Source organism: Convolutriloba macropyga, chromosome 10, assembly GCF_964194025.1.
Source record: "Convolutriloba macropyga chromosome 10, txConMacr16.3, whole genome shotgun sequence".
NCBI lineage: Eukaryota > Metazoa > Xenacoelomorpha > Acoela > Convolutidae > Convolutriloba > Convolutriloba macropyga.
The window spans coordinates 32,828,455-32,854,857 of record NC_134477.1 but is presented as its reverse complement, the minus strand read 5'-3'; the positions used below and the strand labels follow the sequence as shown (position 1 = coordinate 32,854,857).

Here is a 26,403-nt window from a genome sequence, read left to right as displayed (position 1 = left end):
AGTGAAATTAAAATTTATAATGCCAAAAACCAACCATTTGCATTCTCAAACTTTACAAAAAAGACGAATACATCACTTGAAGCACCACCAATAGAAAACATAGATATAGTCAATTCAAGGCCGATGGACTCTATTTAAAATGAAACCACAGAAACTGATTTTGATTCCACGCTGTTAGAGTTGAACACTTTTTTCATCACGCACTGTAAATACTCTTTCACTAATTGATCTTGAAAACAATAACAATAATACTAATAATATTAATAATAATAATAACAATAATAATAAAAATAATAATAATATAAATAATAATAACAATAATAATAATAATAATAATAATAATAATAATAATTATAATAATAATAAAAAATAATAAAAATAATAATAATAATAATAATAATAATAATAATAATAATAATAATAATGTTGAGCTAATTAATGATACTAATAACAAAACAAATATATACAAAAATCATAGAATTAGACAAGCTGTGAACTCAACTAAATTGACCCAAAAATCAGATCCACTGAACAGAACTCTTCCACTACTACCAAATTTAAATACACAATTACCATGCATACAAAAGACACAAGTCAGTACTTTTTAATACTCAACCAGTTATTTTGAATACATCAACTTAACCAGCTTGTGCAAGCAACCAAAATTTTCAATTAACCCCCACAACAATTAGTAAATTTTGTTAGACAATTTTACTCACAAACCACTCAACAGACAAAAAACGCCCCAGCCCTTATTATTTACAAGTAGTGTCTATACAAACACCTTCACCAGTTATTAGAAGTTTTACAAAAATGATAAACACTTACTTAGGAGGCTCAGTGACCATGCAGCACTCTTTAAGACCGTTTGATGGTACTGATCCCATGTACACTGCGGAAGCGCTATCACAGCGAATATGGTAATGAAATTAGGACTCATACTAGTCGACTCACCGTATCATGAGGCATGGATTCTAAAACCAATTACCATGATAAAAACGTCTTTAATCGGCCCGGCACAACAGTGGTATTAACCCTACCACTAGAAAATGAAAAAAGAACTCTCAAGCGTTTTGGCGGAATTTCGTCAGACTTTTGACACCCAGCAATTGCAAACACAAGCCCAAGAGAGCTTAACACGTGCTTCAGGGGAACAAATAAAGACATTAGAAGTCAGAATTGAACAAATGACTGGAAATGCATTTGTTAATAACGCCCCAGATATGAGAAATGCACAGATGAACGACGCACTTGCCTAAGCACTCGATCCACAATTAGCTAGAATAGCTCTGAAAAAAATTGCTAATTACAAATCAACAGCATTGGAACAACAGCTTCTATAAGCACAATTAGTTGAAAAAATTCATCAATAGGATATCACTAGAACACACATCGATAGAATAAATTAAATAAGCACAAATTTCATTGTTTCATCATTCATAAATAATATGTTTATGGAAATAGACGATCTCACAGTAGATGATGTCAGCACTATTCAACAATATATTTCATATGGGATCAACGTAGGACGACACAAGTACTCAAATGAACCAAATTTTAAAGGGAAGGGAAACCACTTTCCTTAATTTTTGTAAAAGTGTTCAGGATCAGGTCACACTAATTCCGCTTGCCCTGAAAAAATGGAAAACTAATTGATAGACCTAACTTTCAAACACAAACTTTTAATCAAGCCATGAAAGGGAATCAAAATCCGCCAAATAAACATGTCGCATCAAACCAATTGACTCTGGTAAAACACTACCATTTCCCTATAGATCACGGCGCAAAAGTGGGAAAAATTGAGACACTTCTCGACACAGAATGCCTAATAAATCTTCATTTTCAAACTCCAAGCCATACCATGGAAATGATAACTTTAAACCACCAAGCAGAACGGGTTCACAATACCGGAGACCACACAATTTTCAGAAAAAACAACCCCTAATAGTAAAATCAATTAATCTATTAACTGTCGATCACAATCAACTAACATTAATGGAGATGGAAATCGATCTTGATGGCCATTCTCACATAATTGACTTCAAAGTTTACAAAACCACAATAATTCACTCATAGACCAATAACAAAAAAAGGACACAACGACTAACACGGAACAAACCAAGCACAAAATTGTTCAGAAGAACAACTTTTAGAACAACAGTTCATGGATTTACTATTGGAACTCATTCAAGATACACAAGACAAATACTTCAACTTTCAGGAAATGTATAAAACTCTAACATAAGAATGCATTCTTTCCATATTGCGTAAAAGTGACATTTGGGTTTTACCACTTACGATATTCACACAACAGAAGCTCGATAATACCAGACAATTTTCTCCACCACATCTTGAAACTAACTTTTAAATGAAACCAGGCGCCACACTTAATGTATGAAATAACAACACTTGGGTTGAAATTAAAAAATAACACAAATAACAACAGAAAGCATCAACATTTGTTCTATCAGCAGCATATAACTCTAAGTTTAAGTCACTGGGAACTGTAAAACTCACTCTCTACCTAGACGTAACGGAACACAAATTTCATCAGAACAATCAGAACACAAAATAATCTTTCACGCTTCAAATACAAAAATCTATATTCTAGTAACACCGTTCCCAGAAAAATCAGAGCAATCTATAAGATGTTCATCTCACACATTGGAGATCGAGCATAATAATGAGAAAAAATTCTCAAAAAAATCTAAGAATCTTCTGCAAAACCACCACCATATTATTCACAATTATTTCCAGTCATCGGAGACCATACAAAATATTTCTAACAATTTGAGCACTGACTCCTGACTTATTCACTCACTGCATACGAATGCAAAAGCAAATATGCAGACGGAACTATAATTTACACATTCGATTTCTGATTTATACCACTACACAAAAAGATGTTCTTTTTCATAATGCATATAAATAACATGGAATACCCTTCCAATCTTTTTTTTCAAATTTTTAATCAAAATCTTTTAAATCACCCATTAACACTTTTAAAAGGATCAATTGGTTCTGCACAACAAGATTTCTCAATTATAGACCTAAACCACGAAATATTTTTATTAATGATTTGACTGAAGTCATGCATGCCCATAATGCGAAGTATCTTACACACGGTTCATCAGAAACACTTCAGAAACTATATTGCTTAAATTTGACCAAGCGACAAGAACGTGAATATGAAGAACAACAGAAAACTTTTCACATACCGTTTGACATTTCTTTTTCACAGACACAGAGAAAACTTTTTTCCGAAGGTTCATTTTTGTAAACACTCATTGAAACAAAAAACAGTTAGCACAAATCTAACTGCAATTTAAACACTGTTATGCCACTTACTTGACATCTTGACACATTTCGACATAAATGCACCAGTAAACACACATTCTCTCACTACAGAGAATAAGTTTATTGACCTAGTAATCAAATTTAAAAAGTGATATTCACTAAAAATCTTCTTAGATGCCCGTCAACTATACTCAATGACTGTTGAAACTAAATGTAGTAAGCCAATAGAACCAATACAAATTATACTCACACGGATAAAAGGACTGGTTCTCTCAATAGCCGATATGAACAGCGCATATAACCAAATGCCATAAGATAAAACCTCACAACGACTCAGCAATGTTTTTTTTTCGCTTGACAGCAATACTGTTTTCAACGATTGTTTTACGGTATTTACATCGGCCCAGCGGCTTTTTCATGTTTTATGAGTAGAATATTCAAAGCAATAATTCGTCAAGATAAGATCATCACGATATTTTCATTCAAGGTACCACAATAGACACGATGTTACAGTAACTAGATAAATATCAAAAAAATTCTAAAATCTGAAAAAGTTCAAGCCGCTCCAGACAATTTTTTTTCTTAGAATAAGTTAAATTCTTGGGACACCAAATCCAAAATAATCACATACATCCACTTAGAAGAAAAATAGATGGCTTTTTAAAGCTACAAACACCAAAGAACAAAAAGAAATATCAAACTTTGTTGGATTTTAAACAATTAACTCCAAATACATTTATAGTCTACAGGTCATCTTGAGACCCTTCTATCATCAACTTAGAGACACAGTAGATTTTAAATGGACACCAGAATTACAACAAACGTCTGATAGAATTAAAAAGGGACTTACAGTCGGCACATTACGTCTAGCAATTCCTAACTCGGAAAAACTGTTTCATACTTTATGTGATGCCTAAACCTATGGCAGCGGAGCTGCACTTCTCCAGAAAAATCAGTTTGGGAAAAAGAAACTAGTATCAGCAAATTCTCGCCTGTTTTACACTACAGAACTCAGACTTTCAAACACTCTTCGAGAATGTTCTGCTATAATCTATGCACTTTCTGAATAGGAATTCGTTATTCGAGCGTCACCACATACTATTATTCTATACACCGATCATAAACCGAAAGTTTTTTTGTTCACATAAAAGAACAAACCAAACCACAGAGTTTACAAGTTCCAACCCATCTTAAAGAAATTTCCAAACCAACACATAGTTTGGACAGAAGGAAAAAATTTTTTGTTTCCAGATCTACTAAGTCGATCACTTACGACAACAACACAGGATGAACATCGTCTACATACGGTAGAAATTTCCAATTCGGTAAAATTCTTTATGACACACAATCAACAATTACAACCAATTCAGTGCCACTACGCTGTTTCAAAAGAATATATTAACAGAGTAACTGCGGACACGGCTGTAGAAACAACATACTTCCTATTTATCTCCAAATAAAAGATAACAATTTTAAATTACAACTCGAAAACAATCTCTATCTTCCCGTCTCATACCACGAGTATAAAACAAACGCACAGACTGTAGAACATGTACATCACCACAGAACTCAAAAGTTAATACAAAAACAATCTTAATTAGAAATCTACCTTTAGTACAACAAAAGGATGTTACACTAAACACGATTGAAACAAAACCATCTACATCAGATACACAAAATGCAAATTACGGCCAACTGATAAATAATATAAATTTTTCACTTCCAGCAATTGATGATTTCATACCTAAATCACCAGCAAAAAAACTTTTTCTATGATGAACAAGCAGATATCAATGATATATTTCCACATGAAACACAACAGCAAGACCTTGTCTTACGACAAATTCTCCTTTTGAAACAATACAAAGCCGTCCTACTATTCCTACTGCAACAATCCGGGGAAAAAACACTTGTTCACTGCTATATAAGTTTCCAAGATTTAAGTGTAAACGAAACAATTCACCTCTTACATTATATACAAGAGACACATCAAACAAAATATGTCTGCCATTTTTTCTCCTCCTAACAGTATTTCTCATAGCACATTCACACTATCTTTCAGGACCTCCCGGTCGTGAAAAAACTTACGCTACAATAACGGAAAATTATTATGTCCCAAATATAGAACACGGATAGCAATACTTACACTAAATTGCTTGAAATGACAAACAAGCGATTACATGCCAAACCTTCTCAAGGCTCCACAACAGCCATTTCTAGAAGTTTCGCCATAGTTCAATTAACTTAATTCAATGGACACGAAAAGTCCCATTTCTCCGTCGTCAGATGAAGACTCCTACGTCTATGTTATAGTAGAAGCAGATCATGTTGTTCTTCACCATTCCCCCAGAAACGATGCAGCAAACGCATAAAACGTAATATTCGATCATTGAATAGTAAAATTTGGAATACCCAAAGTTTTATCAACGGACAATGAAATTGAATATATTTGCGGCGAATTCGCACGTTTCTGCCGCATTTATAACGTACAATTTAAAACACGCACACCGTACGTACCATGGTCAATTGGACTTATAGAAAATAGTAATAGACAATTAATCACATTCCTTTGCAAAGCTTTAGAATCACAATTTGACACAAGGTCACAAAAAGTAAAAATTTTCTCTTTTGCATTGAATTTACAAGTAAGAACCAATATGAATCTCTCACCATGTGAAATTGTTTTTAGCATAAAACCCAAAAAGCCAAAAATGTTTAATTTCTCTTCCACTACAAGTAGTTTTGGGCATTGTAACCCTTCACAAAACTACCCATGGCACTCTTTTCCAAAACACACAAATACTGATAAATTTTTTAAGTCCTTACCCGCAAATTAAAAATTACCGAAAGGAATTTTTGTACATTGGTGTCTAAATTGCGAAAAAAGACACACTCAGAAGTTTATAATGAGATACACAGTCGTTCTAATCAGGATAAACTTTTTGCGCACGTTCATAAACCGCCGTTTTGGAACGGCTCAACCACTAAAGTTTAAGACTTATGTTCATATTGTAAATAAAGCGCCACAAATTAAAATTTCAGAAAAGATTCAACCACAGAAAATTGGCCCAAACAAAATAATCGATACCGCCACAATGGTAACATATAAGTTAGAGGTCTCTCTGGGAAAAAACTCGTCATCGTAATAATACTTTCCACTATCATTCAAAAGAACTGTTCGTTCAAGAACAAAGTGAGAAATACTTCTCCGATAACTCCTTATTACGCCTTCACCCACAAAAGTTGATTATTACAAAGTCGAAATCAGTTTCGTTTAGTCTAGACAGCCCAGCAATACCATCAAATACTGAATCTTCTCCTCCCCACCATCTTGTATCCCGTCTGAATTAACCGAGACAAATTCGGAGAACTACACTACCAGAGGTATCTGTTTACAAAAACAGCTAACCAAAAACTACAGAGTCCTTATACCACAGTCAAAATTGTGGTTTCACGAACAACACACTTCTAAAAAATATATATTTACATCACAAATACAACACAAAATGTTGCTTCTCTCGCTTTATTTAGCTGAACACAATCTAGCGTCATAGTCTCAATATCCCCACACGAAAAGGATAATTCGGGTAGTTCTTTCACACCTCTTCACCCTAATACAATTACTTTTACTGAGAGAAATAACAAAGCTCTTCAACTGTGCTAACAAAGCATAGTGACTATCTTTCGACCTGCTACCCTATCAGATCCATAGGAAAATGAAAAGGAGGCGAAAATAGGCGATTCATCATGACTATGAAAGAATAAATTAACCAAAAGTTAGGTTAGTAGCCAACCCACGGATCGGTCTGATAACAATTGCGCAATCTAAATAACTTAACGATATGACTCGGTAACTTTTTTCTTTCACGGAGAAAAGTCGTGGTCAGGCCAAATAGCATCGTTTAAAATCACTTCACGGTCTACCGTGCCAGCAACTCAGGAACACAGTTGTCTCTCTTTCTCTCTTTTTTCTCTGATCAAAAATCTAACTTCAAATTCTCACTCTCAACTTCTCTTCGTCAAATCTATCTTTCTCAACTCTTTCTTTTCTAACTTATAAAAATTCCAAGTTTTTCGTTTTGACTTCTAACTTTCTATCTAAAATAGAAACTTTCTCACAGTAAAGTTCTTATCCTTTGAAAAAAAACTTTTAAAGTCAGCTAACAGAAGCAAAAATCAACGAGCTCGCAGAAGCACAAGTTGAGCCAAATAGGCTCGCAGCAGCACACACTCTCTGTCTCAGATTACCTTTTTCAGTCTAACAGCACTGAAAATCCAATTCGTCTCTAACAACAAACAAATGTATGCAAATAACTTCACAACCCAGACTTGAAGTGTTGCTTCGTAGAACCCCATACGCTGACCCTTTTAGATAAATTCGAACTTTTAAAACAAAGCAAATACGTCTCCAAGACGTTTTCTTGAACTTAGATCACATATTATATTCACACACTTGTTGTGAATGGGTCTTTTATTTAAGAGCTTTTAACAACGATCACATTTCTCTATTCTGTCTTCCAATTTTTCCGCCACAAGCAACACCAAAAATCTCTGAACTTCTCTATAATGATATCGTGTACACACTGAACTTAGACGCTACTCCAGCTTCTTATTATAGAAATTATTCTAAAGACCTTCTTAAAATAGATGAACCATACCAACAACTTGCTAAACAACAACTCACAAAATCAAAATAATTATCCGCATATTCATATTTCTTTTGAAAGAAAAGTTTATTTACTCTGAGAACTATTAACAGCTTTCTATGCTGATCTTTCTAACAGTTTTCTTTCAGATCTCAGCTACCAACTTAATGTCATCCTATCACAATCAACCTTTGAAGCAATCCGAGTTATTATACCTCTCTTAAAATTACTAATAATTGTCATTCCGTTCTTTTGTCATTATAAAACATTCTATTATGATAATTGCCCCACTCTGGGCCAACGATTATTGTCAAAATTGCGTTCTTTAAGCAAGAACCCAACACTAATCCATGTATTCGCCCGGTCTCAGAATCACCAAGCTGTTCAGAAAGCGACACAGCCAAAAAATTACCACAAAAATTCATTTGAACTCTTTAGTAAAAGCCACAAGCACAAGAAACCGAAGAATACCCATGATCGGTCATTACTACTGCCAAGTCTGTAGTTAGACCTCTTCCTACTGGACACTTCCTTCCCCTTTTTACCCGACAGCCAGTAATCCCGTACCCACCAATCAAAATCTAGCGCAAATACACCAAACGCAAGCACAACAACAACAAATAAATACACAAAATTTTATTCCCGTTCTCGGGCTTTACTGCAAAGGCAACTTCAAAATAACAAAAAACACCCATACCTGGTCCACCACGATCACCACAACCTGAACTGCTCAATTACTCAAATACACCACAATTCTCTACTCAACCAATTAACTTTGCTAACACTAACAAGATAAGTAGTTCTGAATTGCCAAAGCCAATTCACACTGTTTCTAATATATACGATACACCACAAGATATTAGTCTTTTTCAGCCAGTTCCTCTTCTGATCCGCTCAGCTCTCAATTTTCTTCGGCAACTCCATCAGAGATTGCAATCAATCCATTTAATCCACCACAATGACCAATAAATAATATTGATCAAATTCTCTCACAAGCTCACTGGAGTCACTCCCTTGATATAGTTAATCCATCACCTTCTTATCAAAGCTCATTACCATTTAATTTTCACCATCTATGATCACATTAAGTTCAAATTCACCCACTCCAAAACCAGATCAAGACTCTCACCGTGGTATCGAGAAACAACCTCATACTACTAGAACTTACCCAACTTAACGACTAAAACTTGACCCAAAATTTGTAGTTACCCAATCAATCGTCCTCTGAGATCATAATAACGGTGATCAACTACATAACTGGGCAAAACAAAGAATCACTAAACCCAACAAAATTACACCAGTACAAAAACAACAAGCACTCGACTTACTTAAACAACTAAAATCATTTTTCTTTTGAAATAGTAGTCGAACAAGACAAAATAATTTTTCATCACAAGCCGCTGCCTCACCTATTTTGGAGTTAAAACAAACCCGTCATCCTCCATTTTTCAAGAAATACACTATTAATTTGCGGATACACAATGATTACAGCAGGATATTTTGTCTTCTAAATCCTCATTCTGGACTATCTTACATATGTCCATTACAAGTGTAATCATACGTTTGACTAACTTATTATTTTCGCAACAACAAATCAAAGTCGAAAAAACGCAATATCTCAACTCCCAAATCAGGAGTTTAGGATCTAATAGTAACCCACATTGATTGCTCCCCACAGCATTTCACAAATATGCAGTATTTTCAGCTCAATATGATTGGCGAATATAAGATCAAACCGACAGACTTTCAAATCCTCCCCGCCCAAGTATCCATCTTCTCACAAAATCGAACACTTCAAGTACGCGCATACAACACCTAGGCGAAACTCAGCGACAACGAAATCTTTTGCCACAATAACTTTCTCAAAAGAGGTTTCCGGTTTGATCACGATAATTGGTATTTTAGCAACATGAAAAGACCTTTCGTTTCCACAGAAGCTGAAGCTCGCAGAAAAATTGCACTCGCTGGTCCCGTGAGTAAACACCCTTATCACACAACGTTTATACAATTTGGTTTGCTTAACGACCCACGCTGGCAAGCCAATATTGAAGATAAACAAAGCCGTTTTCAATAGATTGCTATTTCCCATTCAATAGATTGCTATTGCCCCATCGAAAATGCCACAGGTAATCCCTGAGCTAACTGTCCCCAGCAAAACCCAAAGCACGAAACTCACGTCATTCATACACTAAGATGGTCACTTCATTTAACTAATATCAGACAGACGTTAAATCTGAAAGTGTTTAATCTGGAAAAACGCGTATGAAATGTAGCCTTGAAACGGGGTACTGTCCTTCAAATCACGCTACTAAAGCAACAGTCATTTGGAAACCAAATGACTACAGTCGCATTTTTTATGTCGGTAGATCACATGCACTTATGATTAAATGTCAAAAACGATATTTTATTGAAACACTAGCAGACAATGAAACTAACACTGGTCGTCAACACAACGAACGAACACATGTACAGAAGTAGTTTTCAAAACCACTCTTTTGGCGAATCCGGACTTCCTCATTTCGATGTACTTAGTTAAACTACTTATAAATATAATGAGGATCGTCCTTATTACGCTACACAGTACCAAGATATTTGCGAACAGTATCACGAAGGGCTTAGCTTTGCAACAGGCAAAGCCTCGCCGCAATTTAAGAATGTACACATGATCATCCCAAACAAAGCACATTCTATTACACCTTACACTACAGCCAACATCCGTAACGGATATGTAATCCCACAAGAACAAAAGTCTATGGAAAATCTGAAAAATACGAACTCTTTCGTAAACAAAACTTGTTCGTTAATGTAAGCCTTAACGTCCAGATCGACGCAAATCTTGACTATATGAGTATTCTTGTATTACTTGAAATGAAACACAAAAGTCTCTCAACGTACAAAAAACTTTGCGATCTTGATCGTGTTTTAAAAATGACCGCCCTAATAATATTGACACAAAAATTCCCATAAGTAGGATATGTCATCACAGGCAAGCGAAACACATTTGCCACATTAAAAAGTTCTAATGTTAGTTCATTTTTTCAAGGTAAAACTGTTTTTTACCACTTTATATATTAAAAAATCAATGTTTCGAACGCATTCCTATATTCTACCAGAATAAACAATTTGTAGACCAAGTCCCTTAGTCTAAAATATTCCCTTAGTCTAATAAAGCACCATGCAATACAGAAAATTTTGATAAGCGAATTTCAATAGACACGGATGGCGATGAGTCATGCCGTTTACCGCCTTATCCAAATTAAAGCTCGAAACCACGTCAGAATTTTCACGCCCGCTAAAATTGAAAGCCGTTTCACCGACGCAAATTCCACTGCACAGCAACTTGGCATATATAGCCAAAGACATTGGACTGACTCAATAGATAAAATGAAAATTAACTATTTAGTAGATGACGCCGCAGAAGAATTTGATGTAGCAGAGCAGACATTGCAAAGCAAGCACAATTTTAACAACTACAAAGCCAAAACACATTGACTTCCACAAACTCTTCAATAACGGAAAGGCATTTACACTTCGTCGTCTTGATTGGCGTGAGTCTTTGGATAAACTTGGTACGTATTTGAAAAAAGCCAAAATATGGACTGTTTTCTAATTTTTTGCAGTGCCTATTTGGACTATTTCCCAGCACATTTAACGCATACAACCTAAAATCACTTTTAGGTCCGAAAATCACATTGGCTAAAATTATAACTTCCAGATTTTTCGTAGTATTCTCACAAACTATTTTCCATGCTTTACAATGAGATTCTTCACAAAATCATCCACCCTCACCAAAGAAATAACGAAATCACTCTGTGGACAGTAGCGCTACACACTCTCAAAATGAATTGAATCTATTACACAGAAAGTTCGAAAATTTCTAAAAGGTTTTTTCCTCTCCTGTACAGAATAACTCAAGTAAGTATAGAGCTTCTACTCTCCCACATCTAATTATGAATGCTACGAACTACCAGTAGGATCTGATAAGAAACCATATTTCCAACCACAACATTTACACACTTTCCACCATAGTAAAAGTAAACGATCACATGTTATATCGCTCTCTAAATATTCTTTCCGATCCTGATTAGCCGGAAGAACTTATGTAAGTTTACCAAGTACTCGTATATTTTATCTTTCTTTTAGTGACACCATCGCTGTCAATCCAGCTCTTCAAGATGGAGCTTCACCTATCCCTCCAAATGTCGACACTACAGCGTGCGACCTTATTAAGCTGGATGTTGACCACATTCTGCCATCGCCACTCACACCATTGATACTGCCCCCTCGAGCACCAGAGCCCGTATGCAAAATGCAGACGCCGGCCCTCTTCACGATAACCAAGGCGCCACAGTCTGTGGATCCGGCCGCTTATGCTCGGGTGAACCCCTTGATTTCACCCGCTACTTCTCTCTCCTCGTCGGCAGAACTGCACTTGTATTTAGCGACCAACAAAGCTCACTGACAGCACCATCGGGACCATTGAGTTCGTCACCAGACCTCTAGCTAAAAGGACAACAGCCGGTGCCACAGACACCGCACTCCTTCACTTTGGCGCCACAGCCACCACAGCCGCTGCCACAGTCAACACAGTTTTTCAACCAGTGTCACAGTCAACAAAATCGGTGCCACAGCCACCACCCCAACCCACACAGCACTTTCTGGGTTGACGAGGTTACCGCAGAACAATCAGGTCAACCAACACCTGAAACAATAGTCCCCAATTGAGTCTATTCAGGCAGAATTTGTGGCCCCCGTCCAAACTCCCAACCACTGGTGTACCCGCAACCAGCCATGCCATCACCAACATAACAACCCACAAACATTCACGTACGAAGATAAGGAATACCCACATTTCCTCTACCTAGGCCTCAAGCAGCCTTCCCCCAAGCACCTACTTATGATCGGCCAACATCAACTGATAATTACCCGTGCATGGATCCATCTCCACGAAGAACTTCAAGACCAACAACGACTTAAACTTATCCCGTACGTGTAACCCCTCTGCAGAGCTCGTCACAGTCGCCTGCTAGATACACAGCTGGCTCACCACGAGGCTCACAGCCCTCACAATCCAAGGCACGCATGAATCCTTTCACTCCCAAACAAGGCGTCCTGAACAGAGCACCCGGGCCAAAATTTAAGTTCCACCAATTTACTAATCCTCTCGGAATTAACACAGACCATGTTGTTCATGTTCCTGAAAGGATAAACTATGTTGCCACGCCACCTCATCGTACAGTGAAACCAACAGCTAGCAGAAGCTGACTGGGACAGATCGATAATCAGTATGTAGAGGGATAAGGACCTCCCATTAGGGTGACTTCACTTCCCTATCAACCCACATTTACGGAGAGGTTCTGGCACCTTTCCAAATATTTCTGCGCCCTCGCAGATTGTCAACACAACTATCTGAACACAATGATCACTAGAGATGTAGCCCCTTGCCGTATTTACCAGAATTACGATCCTTCTACCTTCAGTTTGGTTTTTCCATCCAACACAAATGGATGTAATAACCAAACGCACCAATTTAATCGGACCAATATTTTGCACGCGAAACACAACTATCTCTTTCTGCAGCACCACTTCCGCTGGACTAATCTCTTGGTCCAAAAAACACGCTTTGAATATGTCAGTACGAAGCTCACTTCACCCTACTACATGAACTACAGCTACATCATCAATCCCACATATTGTGAAGGCACCCTTCGTAACTTTGATCCCATCAAAAGTTATTTTCTATTTTTTCCACTCTATGCGAAAACGCACAGACCGATACTTGTCACCATCGAATACCTCCAGTGTGTAGAAAGAGGTGCCAAAAAGTGCATGTATGGGCACACTTTCAATCTCCTCAACAGGGACTGGATGGCGGACAAGCTGGTAAACAGAGAGCCAACACCAGAGGAAACACAGATCCTCAATCACCTCTTTGCGTTACAACCCCACTGCAACACCGATTTATACCCCGTGCATTTTCTGCCAATCTCGCAAAAGACCAGGAATTTCAGGGATTTTTCCGGGATCCTGAGAGTCGGGCCCCTGACTTCGAATTTGAACTCCGGACGTAGGCCACAGTCGTACGACATTGAGGAAGCTGACTGTTGGGGTAGTGCCAGTTCGCTGTGCGAGTCTGCCTGCTCATCGTTGCGTGAGAGCCAGAAGGGTACTTTGACAGGACTGAAGTTACTAACCAGCACACCCTGTAGCTGGCACTTTCAAAGGTTCCACAATCGTGATGACTTCCTGACGAAACTAGTCAACACTCTTCTGACAGTGACTTAATACGACGGCACAAATCACAACCCCACTTTGACGACAACACGACTCATCAACTCACTACACAATGAGGATGACACATCCTGCATATTTCCATTACAATTCACAAATTCGGATTTAAAACTTTTATCCCCGGATGAAAGTAGCAGTAAAAATACTGGATGTACGCCTCCAACCAATATAAAGCGCATGCTTCACTAACTCTATTCAGTCTGTTAGTTTAGATACACCATGTGTATACACTTGACTCCGGTACTATACTGTATTAACAACGTAATAACAGAAGTTTATTTTCTCTGTTTTACAGAGTCGGTTAGTCCCAGAGATATAGGTAAGGCTACTTCGCGCGCAGATTTACATAGCTTTAGCTGTTTATACCTGTCATACTCTTTTATATTTCAGCAGGCTCTCGCAGCGTGCTTGTGCTGTAAATAACGAGATTTGAGTTTCGCAGTGCGAAATTAGACTTAGTCCTTTCACTCAACTTGCGGCGCGAGTACTCGGAGGAGGAAGAGCAATTGAATTTCAACCGAAAAAATTTAAGTTATGTCTCAAGTACTTAACAATAAAGCGTTAATGTATGATCAGACATGTGTGATCACGGGGCGGGAAACAAAAAGTCGATGAATTAGAAGCAACTCGTGATATGAAGTTTGAACAAGAAGAGCTGAGAAATGAAGGGCAAATGAAATGAACTAAATCAATACATCATATGAAATTTAATGCAACAAATAAGTTAATACTTGGTCCCCGGTTTAATAAATAAAAAAGATATATGTACTGGTTCTCATATCTAATAATATATTAATACTAAATTAAGAGTTCGACAGTTTTTCTAAAGTTTTATTGAGTAATAATGTGTTTCAATCATAGGTCTCCCGATTTTCTGCTTCGTGTAATGTCATTTACCTGACGTCCTCATCCAAAGTCGGGGTCTGCTGGTCAATTAGTAGCCTAACACGCGGGTCAGAAGGTGATACTTCTCCGATAACAGGAGAGATGTTTGCCTCTTCGGGTAGCTGGGTTGCGATTCTTTGTGTCCGGCGCGGTCGCTTTGGCGTTGCTGCTACAATTGAGTCGGACAAGGAGTTATCGAATTCGTAATAAGAGGGACTACGGTGGTTTCTGTCCGAGGCTTGTTTGCCCTGCGTTGCAGTGGGTGCGGGTACTATTTGTTGTAGGGCTGACGAGGAAGCTGACTGATGGGGTAGTGCCAGTTCGCTGTGCGAGTCTGCTTGCTCACCGGTAGTGTTCCAAATTTCGCAATGTCACTTTTCAGTACAGTTACCACGGCCCGGCCTGATTCCTTGATGGTAGAGGTTGTGGTGCTCACATTTGTGATATTTGAGCCTGGTGCTAGTACCTCGTACAGGCCCTCCAGCTTCATTTTCGAGCGCCTTTCCTCGTGAATTTTCCGGACCAATTTGAGCTGCACTGCTCTCTCTGTGAAGGGAATTGGTCTGCACGTGCCATTCGTGCTCTTTCTGTGCCGTTCATTTGCATCCCGCTTTGCCCGGGTCATTCCCGCGTCTCAACCTCGATATCGTCCTGTATCCGTTGAGCCATTTGTCATCTAGTAAGACGTCCTCGGGAGTATCTATGTCCTCATCTAAATAATGGTTTACAATGAAACGTTCGACGTATGAGACGTTAAATAATTTGAGATTACGCTCAGCGGGGTATTAGGTTACCTGCTAAAATGCGTTCGAAGGAGAGATCTTTGTTGTTTTCTGTTTACCTATTCTCAATTGGTGAATAATAATCTTTATTGCATGCTTTACATAAAATGTGTTTTTAGCCGATTTTTCTTCTTTGATACATGCCAGTCTATTCTTGATTGTTTTAATTAGTCTTTCTACCAAACAAATAGCACGATGATCATTAACAGGAGCTTCAATAATTTCAATTTTTTTTTGCAGAATTTCTTTACTTGATTTCCAACCAAACATTTTGCATGATCCAATCGAATAGAACAAGGGAGGATTCCGTGGTTCTCAAAAAACATGTCCAAAACTCTTAAAACATTTGGTCCTTTAACTTTTTCAGAATTAATTGCCGTGGGATATTTTGAAAAGCGATCTATTGCAGCTAAAAATATATATTTCATTCCTCTTTCAGCGAAAAGTGGTCCTCCAAAATCGATTTGAGTTTCCCGATTCGGTTTAACGCAAGGTACATGAGGTTGAAATTGCCTATTAGGAAAAACAGATTTAGAACGTTACCAATTGCTGTGCATGGTTTACGCTCCGTTGATTTAATTATTAGTTCTCGATTCATGCATGACCACCAGTAGTGCGTGGCCATGCATATTATTTCCCAGGTACCTGAATGGCTTGCATGAATGTCCTCCATTAAGGCTTCGCGGAGGACGTTGGGTATGGCTACTTTCTAATCAATGCATAGGCAGCCGAACAAACATGGAGATCTATTCAATAAGATTAATTATATGGCTTCAGCTCTTTAAGGCGGGCTTCGTTATTGGTTAAGATACAATCAAGGACCTCTTTATGGACTGCGTCCTTGCTGGTAAGTGTTACAATTATTGATTTACCAAGAATCTTGCTTACAGTAGTGTCAAATGTGGGTATTTGGGGGCTGGGAGTTAGGGGAGTGCTGACACCTTATGACAAGGCTGGGGAAGTTGGGGTTGTTTGGGTAGGAGGTGGATTCGCGGTGCGAGAGAAAGTTGGGAGATTTGCAGACTAATTCGCGGTGCGACAGGAGCTCGGGAGAGTGGAGGCTGGATTCGCAGAGCGGGAGGAGTCGTTTAATTGGACTCCTGTTATGCGCTTTTGAAAGGCATTTTAGATTGATTAGAATTGATGTAGTTAATATCAGAGTTATTTGTGAAATATGAAGGAGAATTTGAATGATATTTATCCGACCCAATTCTGGAGGGATTTGAGGCAATAGGCACTGATTTTAATTTTGTGTAGTGACTTTCAGAAATATTTTGGAATGTCTCTTAATTGGCGGAAAATTAGGCTTAGAGGAAAGAGTATCACGCATCACCAATTGCTTTTCGTTCCGATTTTGGAGAGATTGCTTGAATTGAACTAACTTTCGCTTAGCGAGTGAAGTGTTAATTGATATTTGCGACGCGGGGTATGCATGTTTTAAATTGTTTGAATTACAGCTAGTAGTTGTAAATTGATTTCGCGGCGGGGGGAGTAACAAAAAATCATGCGGGGAGTAAATAAAAATATGAGCACGAATGTCAAGTGTGCGAATTAAATTTAATGCTTTTGTAATATGTTCATTTTTAGGTTCATTTCAGGTGCGATATCATTTGCTTGTAATAAAGTTTTTAAATGGGGTGCGGAATGACCAGATTGTTAGTTTAATGAATTGATGGATGCAGACATAAGCTTTAATTTTGCAACAACAAGTTCCTCAAGATAAGCAGAAACTTTTTTAGCTTTTTGATTTTGGTGTCTAAAATGTAGTCCACCAATCCCATTTTTGCCCCCGGCATATGTTCAAGATCAGATTGAAAAGGTAGGAGTCTGTCAATCCAACGGGCTGAAAGACAATTGCACGATTTATTGAAACAATGTTTTTCAATATAGAAATCAGGGCTCTATGATCTGTAATTACCGTAAAATGCTTGCCGTATAGGTAATTTTTAAATTATTCAATAGAGCAAAGTGCTCAAAGAAATTCAAGTTCATTATCATTATATCGCTCATCGCAAGAATTTAAAAATTGAGATGTAAACGCAGGTGGTTTCCATCCGTCAACTATTAATTGTTCAACCGTCGCCCCAAGACCAAAGCGGGATGCGTCACATTTCACGTGTGTTTCGAGCTGCGGGTTCTAATGACTATTTTATTTTGAGAGGCATTTGCGATGCGATTCTTTATTTCAGAAAAACAGTTTTCATGTACATCGGTCCAAGTAAATTTAGATGAATTTTTCAATAGAGGAAGTAGTGCGTGACTAAGTTGTGCGAGATTAGGAATAAATTTACTAAAATAGTTTACCGAACCCAGAAAAGATCGAAGTTTCTTTAATGTTATTGGTGCTTCAAGGTTTAAGATAGATGAGGTCTAGTGGAGACAAATAAGTCGTGTTTTGCGATGTCGGAGCACTAATGTGTTGAGATATAGATTCGATAAGCGTATCAATTTTAGGAATTTGGCATTTATTTTTGTGAATGGCTTTATTTTTGACTTTTGAATCCAATGCAAGTTTAATTGTTTGGTCCTTTTTGACGGTGACTACCATAAGGGAGATAAAATATTTATCATGATTATCAGTGAGTTTTATTGTGTGTTTTTCAGCTAATATTTTTTGAGTTTATTTTTAACTTTATCTTGGAGATTAATAGGTATACCTCTACCCTTTTGGTGTTTAAGAGGAAAATTTGTGTGGTCTTTTGGTTTAGCCACGGGGTTTTTTATCGTCCGATACGACAAATTAAATTGAGGAATGTTAATGCAATGTGTTCTTTAAACTCAGAAGATGGCAAAATAGTGTTGACCTGATTAGCTGGGAACGAGGTTGATTGCGTTACTGCTAGACCTGATTGATCGAACAAGTCTCGACCTTTTAGTGATTACAGACCATCGGCGTTGACCGTTAATGTAGCCGAAGGTGACGTCAACCCGTTGCTGGATACCGTAGCTTGTACTTTGCCTTCAATACGAATCGGTTCATTTGAAAAGGTCCTGAGGTGCGGTTTTGTGTTAACGTGAATCCAGAAAGCATTTGAGCTGCTTCTTATTCCTTGCGACGCGAGAGCGATGGAGAATACTACCCGCACTCCCGAAGTCCACAAGCAGAGTAGGCGAAATAATGCCGAATTTGATCAGCATGTTTAGGGTTCTATTTTCGCAATATCGTTTTGAATGAGAGCGACCATATTGTCCTCCCTGCTGCTGTAGTCGGACTCGTAGAGTTTCGAAGATTGAAGAAGGTTTACAGAGACTTCAGGATGTGGTTCTTTGTCCACCGTATTTACAGTTTTTTTCTTAGGATTGTGAGGCTTCAATTTCTTTGGTTTTTGGCAAACTTTAGCGAAATGATTCAATAAATCACAATTATTACAAGTTTTGTCCTTAGCGATGCACTTTTCAAGATGATTTGAGAGCCAATTAACCCCACAGTTTAAAGAATATAGGGGTGGGTGATTATCTTGTTTGTGAAAATGGTTAGAGAATGACCAATTCGATGATCGCGAACTAGCTGGAAATTGAATTGCATTCACACTGGCTGGGATGAGGGTCTTATTGTCTGGTTGTGTTTGATGTTGGTTTCGCATCCAGAGTTGCATATTAATTGCTAGTTCCAACGCTTGTCTCGGCTCTCCTCTTGTTTAAGGAGTTCTTTTCGTATCTCTGGAGTGATCAGATTAGTGATGAACACATCACCTATCAAGGTTTCCTCCTTTTTTTCGAAGTAGCAATTTTCCGCTAATTCTTTAAGCGTACCATAAATGTGTTCGACACTTTCACCTCGAAATTTTTTCATAATCAGGAAGACATGACGATCGAAGGTGATGTGCCGGGGTTGTATGAAAGCAGCCTCTACAATTTTCCAGAATTCCGCTGTGGAGAACGCATCAATCATTGTATGCGGATTTTTGCGATTCAGGATCCTTCTCCCTTCCACACCGATGCTCAAGTAGAGTAGGGCAACCGTTTTCCTTATCCCCACACATGATGCTGATTTCAATCAGTCGTTGACATTTGTTCTGCTAATTCATTTTCTGTCGTGCATTGCGGGCCTTTCTTTCTCTCTCAGATTGTGCCGAAGAGCCAACTTTTATCTACTCATAGATGGGTTCCAAAGGAAGATACTCCATCTCAGGTTTCGGACCGAGAAGAGTATCGAGAAAGATATTTTTGCGAGGTTTGCCAGCTTATATTGGACTCTCCACTTTTTCCATCGTAGAGGAGGATTGAGTGCCAGTTTGTCCCAAAATCCATCTAGTCCGAGCGGTGTTCGCTTGTTTGCTGGCTGCGCCATGTCGTACAATATTATATTTCAGCAAGATCTCGAAGCGTGCGTGATCTATTAATTACGAGATTTGAGTTTCGCCGTACGAAATCGGAACTTAGTTCTTTCACTTAATTTGCGGCGCGAGTTGGCGGAGAAAGAAGAGCCACTCAATTTGAATTGAATGAACTAAAGTTATTTCTCAAGTTCTTAACAACAAAGCGTGAATGTATGATCAGACATGTCTGATCACGGGGTGGGAAACAAAAAGCAGATGAAATAAAAGCAACTCGTGATAAGAAGTTTGAACAAGAATAGCTAAGAAATGAAGGGCAAATGAAATGAACTAAATAAATACATCATATGAAATTTACTGCACCAAATAAATGAATGAATGTTAATATACTCAGGTATCACAATACCTTAAGGTTATAAAAGGAGGCCACCAAGGGTCTGCTTTAAAACTATCGCTGTTTTCTGTTGTCTGAAAGATCAACAGTTTTTCAAACCACTTTTGCCAACACAAGATTCTCATTCTTTTTTAGAAGTGGAAACAAAAATTAAAATATATTTGTTTTTTTTTGAGAAATTGTCCTCTTTTTACATATATTCTCATAACGACGATGTTCGATTTAACATATGGCCAACGACACACTTAATTGAATCCTTCCACGCCCTGACTGTCACATTTTGTGCCCTAACTTGCCTCCGAACGGCCGATTGCAAATCTGTCAATTTTTGCATGAAACGAACTTGCGAGCTGAATTCTATCGACATACTAGAATTATCAACTTCAGATCGCGTGTTAGAGGTACGCAATTGCATTTACGTCGGACTTAAACGATTGACATCACCTGTTTGTTTCGAGAATGAAGTCGAGGTAGACATACAAAATGATGAAACTTCAGGAATTTGTGAAATCAACCAAAAGCGCGTTGACATTCACTGGGAACCAGTTGAATGGGCGAATGAACAATTTTACAATTTAAACACTGACACGTGGAGCAATGTTACATACATTTGCGATCGAGAAAATATCACTGAACGGACAGCACACGGTGGTAAAGTTATGTGCAACGAAACGACCGATATAAATGAACGGAGTTTCGTGGTCGCATTCGTTGGTAACAAGACCACCTACTCCAAAGCGTTTCAAACTTGCTTAAAATTCTACCGAGGACACCTTTTTGGAGAAGTTGACGGCACGCGACGACAGCTGGCAAATCTTCGCAAAGGGTTTGCTTGTTAGTTGTTTCTATCTTTCTTTCCTTTTTGAGGTTAAATTCTCTACAAAAAGACCCAATAAATCCAATATAAATAAGCCCAACTAATAAGCTCGATAATCGATAATTAATGAAATCAAATTGTCATCTAGAGTTTTGAAATCCAGGTAAAGTTTTTCACTGATATTTATTTGGTCTTTTCCAGCATAAAATTCGTTAATCATTCATTTTTTTTGGCACAGGTACAAATCATTTTCTTTTATCAAATTTCGGTCTCCAAACATATTCCTGCTACTGTTAAGTATCGACTGTGTCAGATTATACAAGGAAGAGCAAAAATGTTTGTTTTCTCGATCTGTGACTCTAGATATAGTATATGACCGTGACATGTTGTGCCATGGCCAGGATGATATGGTAGCTCGCCATAGTCGTATACGAACATGAATGATAACAGCGTACTATGTAGCAGATTTGTCAGCACAATCTGTGAGCACAATTTAGTCAGTCAAAAACTATAGATCAAGCGACATAGTCTTGACAACAAAGAACGCAGGCCAACTAGCAGCTTTTAGTGTGACCGTCACTTCTCCTTTGCAACCAAGACTTATCGCAAAGGCGGCGCAGTATGTTTTCACTCTATGGAGATCGCGGAGACAACAGTATCGTTCATATTACGCACAAAAGAATCGCCAATCTGGCTGATAAAAGAGGTTCGCAGCCCACTAGGTTATCTCTGGCTTTTTGTAGGCTTGCTCAATCAGTTTGTATAAAAAACACTCTGGACTGCAAATTGCTGAAATGGAAAAATCCTTCCAAACATTTTCACCCGATAAGTAGGGATTCTTACTATTAAGATTTGTCAAAAACGAGCAGGGACAACTGGTAGTGATGAGTTTCCTAAAGTCGCAATTAACGAATTGAAGTAATTTTTTTTTCTAATTTTGTGGGCGGTAAACAACTGAGCTGAAAATTTGGCGTGGAGAAAAGAAGAAATGCCTCAAAAAAGTTTTGATAGATTGCAGCGAGATTTATTCCATTGTCTATTGCAAATGAATTGATAAAAATAAAAAGGATTGTCGGCTGCGAAAAAAACCTCATTTATTTGATTATCTCCAGATCCAGAGTGGCCATAAGATAGGACCAATAGCAAGCTAGCTTCTACCCAAGTTTTACCTCATGTCAATTTAAGGAACCAACAAAGAGGATGCCGAAGTACTGTCACGTCGCACCTGTTTTGTTTGGTTTTGCCTTTTATGACCAGAACAAGTGAGAATCGACAAAGACAACATAGACTTGTCTCGATGCAATACTTATTGATCATTCTTTTCTGTGAAAATCACTCCTCAGGAAAACATTATAATTGCATCAGCTGGGTTATCAAACAAAAAATCTAAGAAGACCAAATGAGTTTAATTGAACGATGTTTAGCTTAAAGTAAATTGTATTATTTCTTGCCGGATCTTTCTTGTTTTCAGTCAACGTTGGTCATCATAATAATCTAGTCTTCTCAATGCTATTTCGGATAAACATTGATAAAACAATTCTCGTTATTGATATATGGTTGCTATGACATATTGTTCACATGGAACTTCACGCTGATCACATAAACTTGCCGAAAAAAGTGATTAGAAATTCCAATAAAATCCAATTCGTAAAACGTCTCGACTAATTAAGAGAAAAATTTTGTGCTAGAGTAAAAAAGTGAAGGAAAATTAGTTTATCCCCATATTAAACACAAAACATACTTACCAAATGGAAAAAAAATGCATAAGAACAGTTAATTTAAGCATTGCAAACAAAAAATACTGACAGAAGTTAGTGAAAGTATTTTTAAAAAATTATGATATCCACATTCGAACGAAAAAACGTGAAACGACTAGATACGCAGAAGCGTACGCTTTTTTAGAGCGCAACATACTTCAAAACATGCAATTATAACAATCTAAGTTTTCTTCAAAGAGTCTGTCTGATTTCTCAGTACGGTACTCAAGAATCCAGACATGCAATTTTAATCATTCTTAGACGTTGGAATAACAAAAATTGTATTTACTCGTGATATTTTGAAAATGAAAATTTGGCTGGCCATTCTAATGTCCTAAGACTCCACATAGCTTTGGCACTTAGTCTTAGTTACCGTTCCGGATGTATACGAAGTTATATCAAAACAAAAAGTGAACCGAATGAGCAGAATCTTGACAAAACTATTTGTTAGGAGCAATTCATTTCCCCCCTCATTCAGCTAAAAAAGAACTTGTTTTGAGTGGTTTCTCTCAGTATTATGCCCATTATCACATATTTTTGCACGAAAACTTTAGCCAACAATTAGGCTTAGACAAAAAAATAAGATTTACCCCGATGGTGTAATTTTTTCTCACAAGTTGTCGAAAATCATTGTCCATTTCGTTTACAGATGCGACAAAAGCTTCAGTGAGAGTGTTCTGGCTTGGAGTTACAGATGAAGAAAAAGAGCACAGGTGGGTCAACTCAAACGGAAGAGATGTGGGAGCCCTTATGAGTTGGGATAGTGGCCAACCATCCAATGAAGTTAACGAGCATTGGAGTTTTGTGATGGTGAGGGGTGGTGAATGCGTTGTCCACGACGGACATTCAAAGTGGAACTTTTCATACGCCTGTTCTATACCCCAACCCTTTGCTAAAATTCTCTGATTGCGTCTCGAGTACAAAAAACCAAGATACGGGGAAGAACATTTATTTCATTTGATCTTGATGCATGTTATGAAAAAAAATAGATCCAAATATCTGGAAGTTATACTGTTTTCTTCAAAATTAGGAAAAACCCATCTCAGCTACAAAAGACACTGTATCTTCAAAAGATGTTGTTACAATCCACCTCAAAATTTAAGATATTAAAGTGGACATGACGGTTTCCGTTGGAAAAATGCGAATAAAGGTTTGATATTGATCAGATTTACAAACTCAAAGCCTGCGCACAAAAAATTCAAATCTGCATTTGCTGCGCCTTAACTGTGAATCATTTATATAATATTAAAAATCCTATACCCGATGCATATCCGTATAATCAGATCACATTGTGCAAATCGTATCAGCCTAGGGACGTTTTCGTATCGGTTCAATAGATTTTTGAAATCAGAGTGCACACTTGTTTAATGCCCACTTAAAAGTAATTTTGTAAATAGAAAAGTTCCGCAGTTTATAAAATTTAACGTTCAGTTAAGATCTGAATTTGAGGGGGAAAAACCTAAGTAATGTCATAGTTTTTTAAATTGCGTACTGTTTTGTGAATTTTTGGGTTCTCAGCACTGAAGCCTGCTTAATTTTCAAACTTACTACTGCAAATAGAAACCTAATATGTCTTAAAAATGCTAACTCGGGAGGCTTCTTAAAATGTGATTACCTTATAACCTGAACTCAGACCAAGAATGTCCTTAAACGAAACAAGGAGGCTCGGCAATGTGCGTCCACTCATAGTGTTCTGCCCGGCTCAACCACGGTTTTGACTTAATAGTCCACCAAAAGAGAAAGAGATATAGATCTTTCGAAAATTACTTATTGTTCGAAAATAATTGGTTTATGCATTTAAAAAATCGCTTTAAGCTCTAACCAAAATAAAATTGAAACAATAACTCATTACACAGCCGATGATAAGTTCGATTAATGAGATTAAAAGATAAGGCAAACAAACGCAAGTAAAAACAACAAGCATTACTTACGACCAAAACTCGATGTCAACTCATTAAAAAAAATTAATGAAGTCAAAATAGCGTCAGATTAAATATAAGCTAAATCAGACGAATTGCATTTTACCAGAAAATGTATGGGAACGGAATTCATTGAGAATAATTAACAAGTAGACAGGAACAAAAAAGGGCAATGTCAGAAAACGCTTACGCTTTTTCAAAACAAACAATTTAAAGTCACGAAAGCAATTAACTTCAACTGAAAACATTCAAAGGCTTCATTCATAGCTTCAAAAAAACCCGTCATTATCCAGAATGTCATAAGACTACAAAGGAACAAATACAAGCAAAAATCAAGAAGTCACAACAATTTTGGGAGGAAACGGTGTCGAAGCCTATAAGATCAAAATCTTTTCACCAAAACCTTGAGTATAATCAATTTCGCCCTAATTCAACGCCATTAATATGATATGTGACTTGTCATTATCGTGCCAATAATCAGACAGTAGAAGAACTTAACAGATGCAAGACAGTAAAAGAAGCAAGATTGCAACATATTTCACTTGAAAAATGAATCTGATCTCTCTTTTTAATGAGACTACGCTTAATGCTCGCAAAAATGGGATTGAAATTGGCAAATCTCAAAATACGATTAATTTTCGACATCAAGTATTCAAAACCGTAAGACATAACAAACGTACGTTTTCAACGTAAAAATTCTGAATAGTTTATCTTTTTACTGCTCATGAAGACAATTGTACATGTGATTAGTGCAAATAAATCAAAACACTACACATTAACACTTGATACCGACAGAACTCAAAATTCCGCAATCATTTTTATGCAAACGTTCATGAAGCCAAAAAAACCATATGCTTTTCGCTGAAGCTATTTGTATGTTCTGGTATTATTTGGTCTTCTTTTTTCTGTAAATCTGAGCTGCCGCTAATTGAGGTTCGCTTTGAAACATTTCTGGTGAGTTACTAACATAAAAACGCAGTATTTTTTAAAACTTATACAGCGGCTTATTAAAATCAACTACAAAATTCTACTAAACCGAAAATAAAATTGCTCCTGCTTCTTCTCCATTAAATCAAAAAACTGTAACAAAAGTTACCCAAATAGTAAACGTGACCAAAAAGTCATTATATCAAAAAATAAAGGACGAATTTGGGATACTTTTGAGTTATGTATTCAAAAGTTTATGTATCAACTGAAAGCCTTAGATAAATTTTTTAATAGCGTCTTAGACAATGAATCAGGCATTTGGTTACTTAAGATTCAGTCATAGGACTACAATAAATTAAAGTACTAGAAATTATCTAGAACTGCCAAAAAATTCGCAGAAACATTTTTCCG

At 37.3% G+C, this 26,403-nt stretch overlaps 1 protein-coding gene across 1 annotated transcript in view; it reads left to right on the top strand.

Annotated features, from left to right (window-relative positions):
* LOC142347996 (uncharacterized) overlaps positions 1 to 24,052 on the top strand; it is a 45,493-nt gene extending 21,441 nt beyond the window's left edge. The window contains exon 3 of the mRNA XM_075399159.1: positions 23,796 to 24,052. Coding sequence (XP_075255274.1) covers positions 23,796 to 24,052 — 257 coding nt within the window. The remainder of the gene's footprint in view (positions 1 to 23,795) is intronic.
* Positions 24,053 to 26,403: the final 2,351 nt, after the last annotated feature.